Genomic DNA, 13,133 nt, shown 5'->3' on the forward strand with positions numbered 1-13,133 from the left:
GCGTCTGGTTAAGGGCAGTGAAATGAATACACAGTACTCTTTGGAGTTTGACGTCCTCATACTACTTGTGTTGAGATAAATACAACATACACTTATTGTGGGTTCTGTTCCGCTCTGTGTGGTAGACCTCTATCTAAATACAGTACAATGTCTCCATTGAGTCATTAATAGACATTTAGATTGCTTCTAGTTCAGGAACAATGAGGATTAATGTGAGTCTTCAGGTAGATAGGTAAATATTTAGAGGGAAAGGTGAATAGTGTGGTGAAGTTCATCTCACCCCTTCTGTTCTGTTGTGGTTACCTTGCTATGGTTTTAAAATCTATTTCCCTGACAATGAAGATGAAGGACCTTGTATTGTGGTTATTGGTCATTTCACAATTTATAAATCAACTTATCTTGCTCCATGTGTTTCATTCCTGAATCTTACAGCTTACTGCACAAAAAATAAACCAAATAAAAATTCCCCAAATAATTCAACTGTTATTTTCTTAAATGAAACAGGACAATGTTCAATATGCATGAGAAATGCTACCCAACATCCTTTATTCACTAGAGTAATTAATTATTAAATCAACAAATAAGTTGAAACTCACCATTTTGTTTAATCGTAGACTCACGAGACCCACAACATTTCTATAAATGTTACAATATCCAGAATTAATAAAACCCACAAATGAAATGACAGTTCCACTTTCCACTAACACTGAAAATGAGAGATAAAGGAAGGGAGATACAATTAATTACAATTAAGCTACATAAAAATCGTTTTGTGTATTCTGACAAGAAAAGTTATCCTACTTGACTTAATAGCTCTTTATGGTCATTTTCTAAATAGATGCCACTTTACAGATACAACATTATGTAAAGTGAAATTTTAAAAGTGTGTCTGGTGTGCATAAATATGTACCCCTCTAGAAATAATCACTGGCAATGCTTTATCAGGAATGCAATCATGTGCTACTATTTTTTTTCTCATTTTTTTATTAAAAATTTCCATCTCCTTCCCTCCTCCTCCCCCTTCCCTTCCCTCCCTTCCACCCATACCCCCACTTCGCCGCTCTCCAAGCCAAAGAGCCATCAGGGTTCCCTTCACTATGTTAAGTCCAAGGTCCTCCCAACTCCCACTAAGACCAGGAAGGTGAGCAACCAAACTGACAAGGCTCACAGTGAGTCCGTCCATGCTGTACAGTTCATGCTTAAGGGAGCCATTCTAGGGTTGGCAGAGACTTGACTCTAGAGGGGTTCCAGGAAGACGCCCCCAGCTAGTTCCTTGGGCAGCTGAGGAGAGGGTGCCAGAAATGTCCAGATCCTATTGCCATACTCATGAATATCTTGCATATCACCATAGAACCTTCACCTGGTATTGGATGGAGAAAATGACAGAGCCCCACATAAGAGCACCGGATTGAGCTCCCAAGGTCCTGATGAGGAGCAAAAGGAGGGAGATCATGAGCAAGGAAGTCAGGACCGTGAGGAGTGCGTTTACCCATTGAGACGGTGGGACAGATCTAACGGGAGACCACCAAGTCCAGTTGGAATGGGACTGATGGAACAGGGGACCAAACCGGACTCTCTGAATGTGGCTGACGGTCGAGGAGGACTGAGAAACCAAGGACAACGGCGATGAGCATGAACTCATGTGCTACTATTATCTAATAGAGATGAAGGGGAGTCTTGAGAAGCACCCATCTGCAAAAAATGCCGAATTCAATGTTAAAACTATTTCTAGGTGCTGGAGAGATGACTCAGCAATTAAGAGAGTGTACTGCTTCTTCCAGCGGTCTGAGTTTGGTTCCCAGTACCCTTATCAGGCTGATATCAAACACCTGGAAGAGCAACTCCAGGGAAATGGCTCTGGTCACCTTGGGCACCTGCACTAAAGTGTGTGCACACATGCACGTGCACACACAGAGAGGTAATAATAATAATGATAATAATAAGAAGAAGGAGGAGGAGGAGGAGGAGGAGGAGGAGGAGGAGGAGGAGGAGGAGGAGAAGAAGAAGAAGAAGAAGAAGAAGAAGAAGAAGAAGAAGAAGAAGAAGAAGAAGAAGAAGAAGAAGAAGAAGAAGAAGAAGAAAAAGAAAAAGAAGAAGAAGGCAAATCTTTGAAAAATACGTCTAATGTGTCAGATTTAAAACTTCCAGAGATTTAAATAGTGAGTTCCACAAAAAGTTAACTATTGACTCTCCAGACCCTCCTTATACCTTCAGCTGGAACAAGCAACCGTCTGAATATATTAGCAGTTCCAAACAAAGGTTTTCAAGGTATACTGGCCTATCATAAAGCCTGCTCAACTTGTTCCTATGTGTTCTTAAACAAATTACATTACTTTTCTGAACTGTGGTTTTTGGTCTGCTTGGAATTCTCTGCATGTTCTTTGTATGGCCTTAGATGAGCAAAGTGGGGAGGAGAGGCAGAAAGAGTGTGTTTTCCAAACCCAGAGATTTCTTCAAAGTCCTTTCTTCAATGGTTTCTTTCTTCAAAGCTCCTCCTTTCTCTTTTTTGTGTATTTATGGTATTTTTTAGGGGACTGGCATTCAGAGTTCTATTACACTGTACTTTGCTGCTCTTGTTCCTCCAGCTTTTGAGGATCTGATCTTTATAGAATTTATGTTTGTTTTTCCTTTTTCATTTTAACTTTCAGAATTGCTTTGTATTATGAAATTTAATTTCCCCTGTGATTGATGCTTTCTTTAGTGAATATATGAAATACACTTAGCTATATATGCCACAGAGTAAATACTATATATGAATTTGTTATTACTTCTGTGAATTTTCAACCTCAGGCTTTCTAAATATTTCTACTGTATCTAGAATCTTAATTTAAAAATCACTGAAGGATAAAAAGGACAATAAGCAAGTCAGTATAATTCAAAACTATAAACATGTACCTCAAATACTACAAGCCATAAGGATACAAATGCTATATGTAATTATTTAAGTATTAAATTATATCAAAGTGCATTGTATAAGGATGTATTTGTTCTCATAAGATTGGGAATATTAGTTGATTATAACAGTCAATCTTTAGTATTTATTTTTAATTTTGAAATTTTATCTCACCTGCAGGTAGGCTGCCCCAATACCCACCCCCATCCATGGAACCCTGAAAACTACTAGTCCCATCCTATCCCTAAACTTGCCTATTTTCTGCAACCTCTGTAGAACTCTGAAACACTGCTTCCATCAATACAGAGATGACCAAGATGTGAGGGATCAGCCACCTGGTAGGACACCCCACCCTCTAGGACCTCTATAGTGGAGCAAATCCCCAGCACCACCCCCAACTGCTTCGGCTTCTTTAGCCAGCCAGCAGGAGAGTTTCCTGAAGGTAGGCTTCCCCAATACCCACCCCATCCACGGGATCCTGTAAACTACTAGTTCCACCTCACCCCCAAACTCGCCAATCCTTCTGCAACCCCAGTGGAACTCTGAAACACCGCTTACTATAATACAGAGAGGACCAAGAGGTGAGTGACCAGGCAACCGGCAGGACGCCCCATTCTCCAGGCCCTCCATAGGGGGGCAAAACCATGGGCTCTTCAGCCACCTGCCTCAGCCAGCAGGAAAGTTTCATGCTGAGAGAACAAAGCAAGAGGATCAAGAGACAGGACCAAGAGACCAACTCTAAAGCACAAGCTGTGACTGTACAGAATGGACCAAGCTAGAAAATCAGGAGAGAAGAACAAGAAAGCAAACTAAGAGGGACCTCAGTGGCTCCCTGAGACACAGACATTGAGAGTACAGAGCAGACCAAGACCAATTTCCAAAGACTCAGACAACCACTGCAAAGATTGGACCAAGATGCAAAGACACTGCTATCATCAATTTAAGGAAAAGATGAGTAGATGATAATGCAAGAATTCATAAAAAAAAAAAAACTAAAAAGCAACATGGGAACACCGGAACCCAGTGGTCACACAGCCTGAAGACTTGATCAACTTAACCTAGAAGCATGATGTGGAATTTCCCTATGTATGCTGTGGTTACCATTGATAAATAAAAGAACTGCTTTGGACCTATAGCAGAGCAATACCACTTTGGGGCATATAAACTTAAGATGCTCAATCATATTACAAAGACATACGTCCAACTATGTTCATAGCAGCATTATATGTAATAGAACCTGGAAACAACCTAGATGTTGTTCAACTGAAGAATGGATAAGGAAAATGTGGCACATTTGCACATTAGAGTACTGCTCAGCAGTAAAAAACAATGACATCTTGAATTTTGCATTCAAATAGATGTAACTAAAAAGCACCATCCTGAGTGAGGCAACCCAGACCCACAAAGGTGACTATGGTATGTACTCACTCATAAGTGGATACTAGCTATAAACATAGGATATTGAGCCTATAGTTCATGATCCTAGAGAAGCTACGTAACAAAGGGAAGCCTAAGAAAAACATATGTAGATCGACCTGGAAAGACAAAATAGACAAGATCATCTGACAAAATTGGGAACATAGGGGTGGGGAGAGAGAAAAGGAGAGAAGGGGAAGAGAAAGGGAGAAGGGGAGGGGTGAGGAGAACTTGAGGGAATGGGATAGTCAAGATGGAGGAAGGACAAAGATGAGAGCAAGGAAAGAAATATCTTGATTGAGGGAGCCATTATGGGGATAGCAAGAAACCTAGCTCTGGAAAATTCTTTGGAATCCACAAGGATGACCCCAGTTAAGACCCTAAGCAGTAAAGGAGAGGGTACCCAAACAGTTCTTGCCCTGTAGTTAGACTGATGAATATCTTAAGTATCACCATAGAACCTTCATTCAGCAACTGATGGAAACAGAGGCAGAGACCCTCATCAGAACACTGGACTGAGCTCCCAAAATCCAGTTGAAGACTGGGAGGAATGAGAATATGAAGAAAGAGGTCAAGACCATGATGGGTTCACCAACTGAAACAGTTTACCCGAGCTAATGGAAGATAACCAACTCCAGCTGGACTGAGAAGGAACAAGCATAGGACCAAACTAGTTCCTCTGAATGTGGTTGACAGTGGCATGACTGGGCAGACTGAGGGGCACCAGGATTTATCCCTACTGCTTGTACTGGCTTTTTGGGAACCTATTCTCTTTGGAGGGATACCTTGCTCAGTCTAGATAAAGTACAGAGGGTTTTGGACCTTCCCCAAAGCAATGTGCCTTACCCTCTCTGAGAAGTGGATGGGCAGTAGGGGTGCAGAAGTAAGTGAAAGGAATGGGAGGAGGGGAGTGAGTGGGAACTTGGATTGGGTTTGTATAATGAAAAATATAATTTGTTTTCTTTTAAAAAAAAATAATAAAGTAATAAAAATAAAATAAATAAAATTCATCTCTTTCCTGTTTTTGCATGAATTCACTTTTGGAATGCATAAATCATCTTTTCACATGTACAAAGATGATTTACCTCATTGTTTTTGTTGACTCTCGTCTCTCACTCTATAATGTTCCATAATTAACACATTCCCTTTTTAATGGATATTTAATATGATTAATATTGTAAAATATAGTGCAACAAAATTATTACATCAAAATTTTATACAAAGTCTGAATATATTAATATCATGCTTTAGAAAGATTTATCCAGTACATAGATTTTACTCTGCTTCACTTTTGCCAAATTAACCTTGAAACATCTTACACCAATTATTTCATCTTTCTAAATTACCAAAATTATTTTCTTACTTTGACAACATTGTATTATGAATGTATTAACATTGTATTAATTATGTGTTAAAATGAAATTTTAATATTTGAACTCTTTTGTTTGTTTTCTCTTTGGGAGTTGCCTTTTTTCTCTTATTCTAAGTGTATCACTTTTCTGAATATTTATTTTCGTCTCATATTTGTGTCCAGTCTACTTTAGCTTTGTACATTTGAACTTTTATTCTTCATTTGGTAAAGCTATCTTTTTATAATTGTAACTCTTGCTAATATAGGAAATGATTTATCAGATTGATGTTTAAGTATTGTTACTTAATTCATGGTAATTAGTATACAAAACACTGGATTCCATTTTGACATTTTTATAGACAATATTTCATGTAGTTAAATATAAGACATTCATAGATTTAGTCTACATGGGGAGTAGAAAAAGACAAGATCTCTTGAGTAAATTGGGAGCATGGGAACCTTGGGAGAGGGTTGAAAAGAAGGGGAGAGGAGAGGAGGGAAGAAGAGAAAAATGTAGAGTTCAATAAAAATCAATAAAAATTCCGTGCCAAAAAATGAAAAAACAATTTTAACATGTATTCTAGAAAAATAGGTGGCTAAACATTAGAAATATCAAGTTGATGTCACCATATAACCTTGTTTTTTCTAATTTATTGAAAACTAATAATTTTAATAAGTCACTTTAAAAGTTGACTGACAAGCACATAATGACATGTATATTGGATCTCCCTCAGAAGAATCAACAAAATAATCCTGATTTCCTCAAAGACACACATCACTCAGGATGCTGAATGACCAACCAGGGAAGTTGCAAAGTGGCAATAAATAGTGGTTCCTTCATAATTGAAGAAAACTTTTTGGTTTGTGTGTATCTGATTTCTTTTCTTTAGAACTATGTTTTAAATATTTTAGAAATATATGAGTAAATAAAAGACCAAGGTACTTCTTGCAACTGTTTAGCGTGCAATCAGAATCATTCCATATAGTGCTTGAATAATTACCGTTAAGTGTTTCAACACCAGTCATGCATTCTGTGACGGAAACACAAATTTGATTAATATTTTATTTTTATTGTAAATATTCTCTAGACAAACTTTAGCAATATTTTCTACAATAATATTTGCCAAACAAATCTAAGATTAATATTAAGGCAGGCTGTGCCCAAGGTGGCAAATTCTGTATCACTGTGCCCTTTCTAAAATTGAAGCTGAGTAAATGCTATTTTAATGCAAAAGTTTGCCAAGGGTTTTTGGTAAAGAACGACTTAGTGTTAAAATAAACACCATAGAAGTGGACTTTTTAGAGAAACATGGCTATGCATTAAATAATGAAATTAAAAATTAAAACTAAAAGAAAGCCATTTGAGATATTTAAATGCTATAACTATACTATTTGATCCAAAGCACATGATATCTATTTTCTTTTGGTTTTTTGAGACAGGGTTTCTCTGCAGCTTTGGAGCCTGTCCTGGAACTAGCTCTTGTAGACCAGGCTGGTCTCGAACTCACAGAGATCCGCCTGCCTCTGCCTTCCGAGTGCTGGGATTAAAGGCGTGTACCACCACCGCCCGGCGATATCTATTTTTTTAAAAAAGTACAAACACAACAGCACCAAACTTTTTTAAAACTCCTATAAGACTGAGAATCTAAAGAGAATGAAAGGGAAAATCAGGTCTTTGACCTGCCTGCCCATCATGTTTCAACAAAGTATTTTTTATGCAATTTTATCTGAAATTTCTAAATCTTCTCAAATGATGCTTATATACACCAAAAACACCCCAAACAACACTATCTTTTAAGCTTGAAAAGTGGCACAAGAGAAAATGGGTAAATTAATTGCGTGTGTAAGACTTAATCCATGCAAAAGTGCACAAAAATGAACAAGAACAATAAAGATGAAAGAAAAAGAAAAGTGGATTGTCACTGGAGAATTTTTATTTCCTCTTTTGGTGGACAAAGCAAACATCTATTACATTTCAGAGCATTTTAAATTCTATTTTATAACAGACATTTAGCCTGAAAGCCCTGGGAAAACGCGTTTGAATCCTAAACGCACAGCAACGCCACTGATCCAGAAGTGCAGTATTCGCAGCGAAAGAGCTCACCCCGTGGCTCATCATGTCATCTGACCATCAGAGCATAGAAGTGATGCAGAGGAACTGTGCACACTACTCTGAGATGATTCATAAAAAAATACTGCAGCCATGGAGCAAAGCACCATTTTATTAAAAAGAGAATTTTATTCTAGAGATTTTTATCTTAATGAACATGCAGTGCTTTGAGAATGAAGAAAATAAGACGAAAGTAACTTGCATATGAAATATGGTAGCTCCCAGATATCACTAAAAGCAATACTAATGATTGTAGATAGAGGTGTAGACTGAAGACAGGGAAAGAGGCAGAGACAAAGATATATTACTGCTTTCATAAATCTATGATTGCCTACAAAACAAAAGAGAGAGGGATAAAACATTTCTTGTAAAAGTAATCTGGAGCAGAATCCATCCAGACCTCCCAGAACTACTCAGAGGGATTATGTTTCCTACTGCTATATAAAAACAATTATGTAAGCTCCATAAACTCTGCTCCTCTGCAAAGTTTAGAACATTTGTTAAAGGTGAAACCTCCTAACACACAGCTTGTTGTTGTAGTTCAAATGTTAGGGACCTGCAAATGACAGATCTGACATAGATTAGAGCTGGACAAAAACAGAGATGAGTTGGGTCCAACAGGGAGCAGTCACACAGGAGAAGGAGCATATTCAACCTAAATGAGAGATGATCCTGTTCACTTCTGAATTATGCTGCATGAACACTATTTGGTCTTCACAGCCAGATAACACAGCGTAAATTCTGGTTGTTCCAGGAAAATTATAGTATGTCTATCTTGCTGGGCTTGAGTCAAAATCTGCTCTTAATTCATTATGGCAGGGACAGAATTATCACTCTTCAATGATAAAATCCTTTTTGAAACTCTAGACTGCCAAAGAGGGGAAGTGTATTTTTTTAAAAGGATGCAGACAACAAAATGTACATGTCTTGTGCACGTGTGATTCTGACATGAAAAAAGCTCTTCTTTAGGGTGTTCATTTTAGTTAAGTGTATAATATAAGGCCCAATCATATGAATTGGATATTTGTAATGATACAGATTCTTTTCTTTCCATTGAATTTCACTGGACAGGAGCAAGTTCTTGGTATATGTTCTTTGTGCTGCGTTTCTCTTCTTTGGCAGTGGCAGAGAATGAAATCAGGGACTTGGACAAATCATTTAAGTGCTCTATTATTGAGTTTTACTTAGCCCTTTAGTTGAGTTGTTGTATCAGCTATTCTCAGACAAGATCTGCCAACTATGCCACATTACTGTCTTGCCCACATGATTCACATTTACTTTCCAAACATAACCAAATAAATAAATCCCCGCTTTCATTTTGTTTTTACTGCCTTTCGGAATACAATCAACTATATTTGCCACAGTAGAGAATATAATCTGAGCTATTAAACATGATTTTAATGGATGTTATTTGTAATACACCTCATCAGCTTTAAATTATACTCCATATCTTTTTCAATTACTAAATCTCTGAAATCAAAATGTAAATCCTATAGTGATGAATACTTTGTAGTTACTCAAATATTTGATTTTAAGATACATTTTTATTGCTATAAAGGAAACCAGTGTAGCGTTTCAGACAGCAGATGTTCAATAAAAATATTAATTAACTAAAATAAAATGATGATATTCTGACAAATCCTTGTGGGGACTGCTTTTGATAAAAATGCTTAAGCCTCTCGTAGCTTTCAATTTTTAGGTAGAGACGGTGAACTCCCTTCGTGTAAGTGAAATGTGTTTATTGCACAGTATTAGGAAGATCCAGGAATGTCACAAAACAAGATTTCAACAGAACACAGTAGGTAAATAAAACCAAGAGTGTAAAAGGTCCCTAAGTAGTGAGTGGAGAAAACTCCATAGCTGTTGTTTAGTCTTTTTATTTGTGGTGTAAAAGCTGAGCCTCGGACCAGCATGCTCCTCACTGGGTTTGCTAAAAATATAAAACAAAAGCTGTTCCCCAGTCCCTCCATGCTGCTAAGGAACCAGATCTTCATGGAGGATTCCACAGGTAGAGCTGAAACTTTCTCCTGCCGTGGCAAGCAAGCTGGAGTAAGGAGGTCTCTCAGCAGGGCAATCTGCACCAATCACCCACCATACTCATGTGGTTCTCACGGTGATAGCATTAGGGGTGTGCCTAGGAGAAGAAAACTAGTATTTGGGGATGTTTTGGTGAATTATATTTATCAGTGATCATTTGATTATCTTATAAAGCAAGAAGTTATATAGTGAAATTTAAAGAGGATGAATAAAAATGAAGCTGAATATTTGATAAATTCTAAAAGTTCTTCTACTATTGGTGATTTCATGGTGTGAATAGATTTTTCAGATGCCGTTTACTTAATGTCATTAGCACTGTTCAAGTTTGGAATCAAAACTACATTTGAGGTCTTAAGAGTTGATCAGCCAAACAAATTCTTTGAAAAAAAAAAATCATACTATGTGATAAAAGAATCTACAAGAACTGACCAGCATGGGGTTTAATTATTTTGTTTGCAAAATAATAAATCATAGTTTTGTCTAGACAAAAACCCTGTCATCATCACTGTCATTCATCATCAATTTTGAAAACCCTACAAATCTTCGGTACACTGAAAAATAAAAGGGAATGAGTCAATTCCAGAAAAATATGAAGCCTAGTGGGAAAATTGGAAGCTGCAAAGTTTAAAGTTGTGTAATGGTTTCTGAAGTAGAGCAGAGTTTGGAAAATTTCATCCCATGGGTCAAATGTGACCAAATACCTGTGTCAAACAGCTTTCAAGGTACAAGTGGTCTTTACACTTTAAAGTAAAAACGGATATGCAATGAAGAGATGGTATTCCATGAACACTTTAAAACAAGTGCTTTCTGATTGTTTTCAGAAAGATTACAAACTCCTAAATATGAAATAAATATTGATATATGTAAAGAAAAAGGCAGTAGTAATTTTTTTCTAAAAGAAAAACCTTAATAATTAGTGAATGTGGCTTAATGGACATTTGGAATCTTCTGGAAGGGGGAACTGACAAGTGAAGAGGATCAGCTAGACACAACACTGAAAATGAACGTCCAGTTTGACTGAGCCACCCAAGCCAAGGGTTGACCTGAGAAGAGCAAACTACACTGAAATGAAAAATATGGTATAAAAATTTGGAACTACTTAAAGCATTCCCCCAATAGAGGCAAGAGTATAGTTGGGAACAGGACAGATTAATATTTGTCTTCTTTTACCTAATTTATGGAGTTAATGAATAAAATAATACACACAAATATTGTCTCTCCAACAAATGAAACCATAGTGAAATATGCCAGTAGTCACATAGGAAACAGATAAGACAAAACAGATTTAAAAAGAGACACCACAGGACAACTCAGAAGCACAGAGATAAATTAGGAGAAGTAGAAAATTATTTTCAAAATCACATAATGCGATAAGCACTATAAAAATGCATTTGACTTCTCTTGGATATTTTTTGATAACTGCCTGCCTCTAACTAAAGAGTGCTGGGATTAAAGGTTTGTGCCACCAACCCATGACCTTTATATTTCTTTAGAAATTATAAAAACAATAACAATAATGAAATTATTTTGTTTATTAATGTATATGCAATATAAATTATCAAAATAACATACAAAGAAAGTTTTTAAAAGATGTAGAATAACATTTTAAATATACCTAGTATTAGGAAAAGTATGTTAAACTGAATTTAATATGTATATATTAAACTTTAGGACAACCATTAAAAAGATAAAAATACAGCTCAATGTCATTAAAAAAATTAAAGTGTTACATTAGAAATACCTTAAACCAAACTCACCAGTAAACAACGAATGGGAAAAAAGAGCTTAAAAACCCCAGTACCAAACCTAGGATAATCCACTTCACTGTGTTTATTAAGAAGGTCCAAGAAACACTCCCCAAGCAGAACCGAATACTACTGTCTCTTCTGGCTGCTTTCTAGAAACTGACGGTAAGAGAATATTACTGAAGATATCACACACTTCAGTTATAGGACCTGGAAAAATACAGCTGTTACTGATGTGGAAATCTTTTCCATGACAGCTAGAATTTTTATAGTCTCTGAAGTTGCTAGTTAGACCAAGAGTCCTATCAAGAGTCCTAGACAACTATAAATTCCATAAACTATACAACTGATTTGTCACAATATGACCAAGGAGCCGGGACAGTGATGGCACATGCCTTTAATCCCAGCATTTGGGAGGCAGAGGCAGGTATGGATTTCTGTGAGCTCAAGGTCAGTCTGGTCTACAGAGTTCCAGAAAAAGTCAAGGCTATTACACACAGAAACCCTGTCTCAAAACAAACAAACATATCTGCCTAAGGATGTAGTAAGGGAATTAACTTCTTAGGGAATATACAACAGCTGTCTAATAAAACTTAAGGTATATTCAACAAGAAGGACTTCATATCTGGTACAGTAAACCTCAGTCCAGTTGAAGAGTGTGAGAAGTGAGAATATGAGCAAAGAGGTCAAGACCATGGTGGGTTCACCCACTGAAGTAGTTTACCTCAGCTAATGGGACCTCACCAACTCCAGACAGACAGAGAAGAAAACACCATAGGTTTAAACTAGTCCCTCTGAATGTAGCTGACAGTTGCATGGCTGGGTAGACTAAGGGGCCACTGGCAGTGTCAGCAGGATTTGTGCCTACTGCTTGTACTGGCTTTTTGGGAACCTAATCTCTTTGGATAAATGGATACCTTGCTCAGTCTAGATATAGAAGGGAGGGCCTTGGACCTTCCCCAAAGTGATGTACCTTACCCTCTCTGAGGAGTGGATGGGGGTGGAGTGTGGGAGGGTAAGTGGGGGGAATAGGAGGTGGGGAGTGAATTGGAACTTGGATTGGCATGTAATGAAAAAAGATAGTTTGTTCTCTTTCTAAAAAAATAATGAAAAAATCTGGGGCTGGCGATTTTATATATAATTTAAAGGAAAACTTACTATTACCATTATACCAAGTTAATATACTGCCCAACTACTGTTTAAACAAGTGGTTCTCAAACAAGGATGTCAAAAGACCTTTTTACAGGTGTCCCATATCAGATATCCTGCATATCAGATATTTACATTATGATTCATAACAGTAGCAAGATTATAATTATAAAGAAGCAATGAAATAAATTTATGATTGAGTCACCACAACATTAGGAGTATTAGAGTCACAGCGTTAGGATGTTGAGAATTACTGTTGTAAATACTGATCCTTATACCCATAGGTTAGTGCAGTTCTCACTTCTAATCAAAAACACTTCTCTTTTGCAGCAGATAGAGGTTATTACAGAGAATCGTGACTGAAAATGTGTAGAGAATAAGATACCAGAGAGTCCTTAGCCTTAAATGGGACACCCCATCATAATTCATGCC

General features: G+C 37.1%; 1 protein-coding gene across 1 annotated transcript in view; it reads right to left on the minus strand.

Moving 5' to 3' along the window:
- The window catches only part of Cnbd1 (cyclic nucleotide binding domain containing 1), a 236,546-nt gene that overhangs the window by 60,090 nt on the left and 163,323 nt on the right, over positions 1–13,133 (minus strand). The window contains exon 9 of the mRNA XM_038346935.1: positions 597–706. Within this exon, the coding sequence (XP_038202863.1) occupies positions 597–706 (110 nt within the window). The remainder of the gene's footprint in view (positions 1–596; positions 707–13,133) is intronic.

This window comes from Arvicola amphibius, chromosome 11 (assembly GCF_903992535.2).
Source record: "Arvicola amphibius chromosome 11, mArvAmp1.2, whole genome shotgun sequence".
NCBI lineage: Eukaryota > Metazoa > Chordata > Mammalia > Rodentia > Cricetidae > Arvicola > Arvicola amphibius.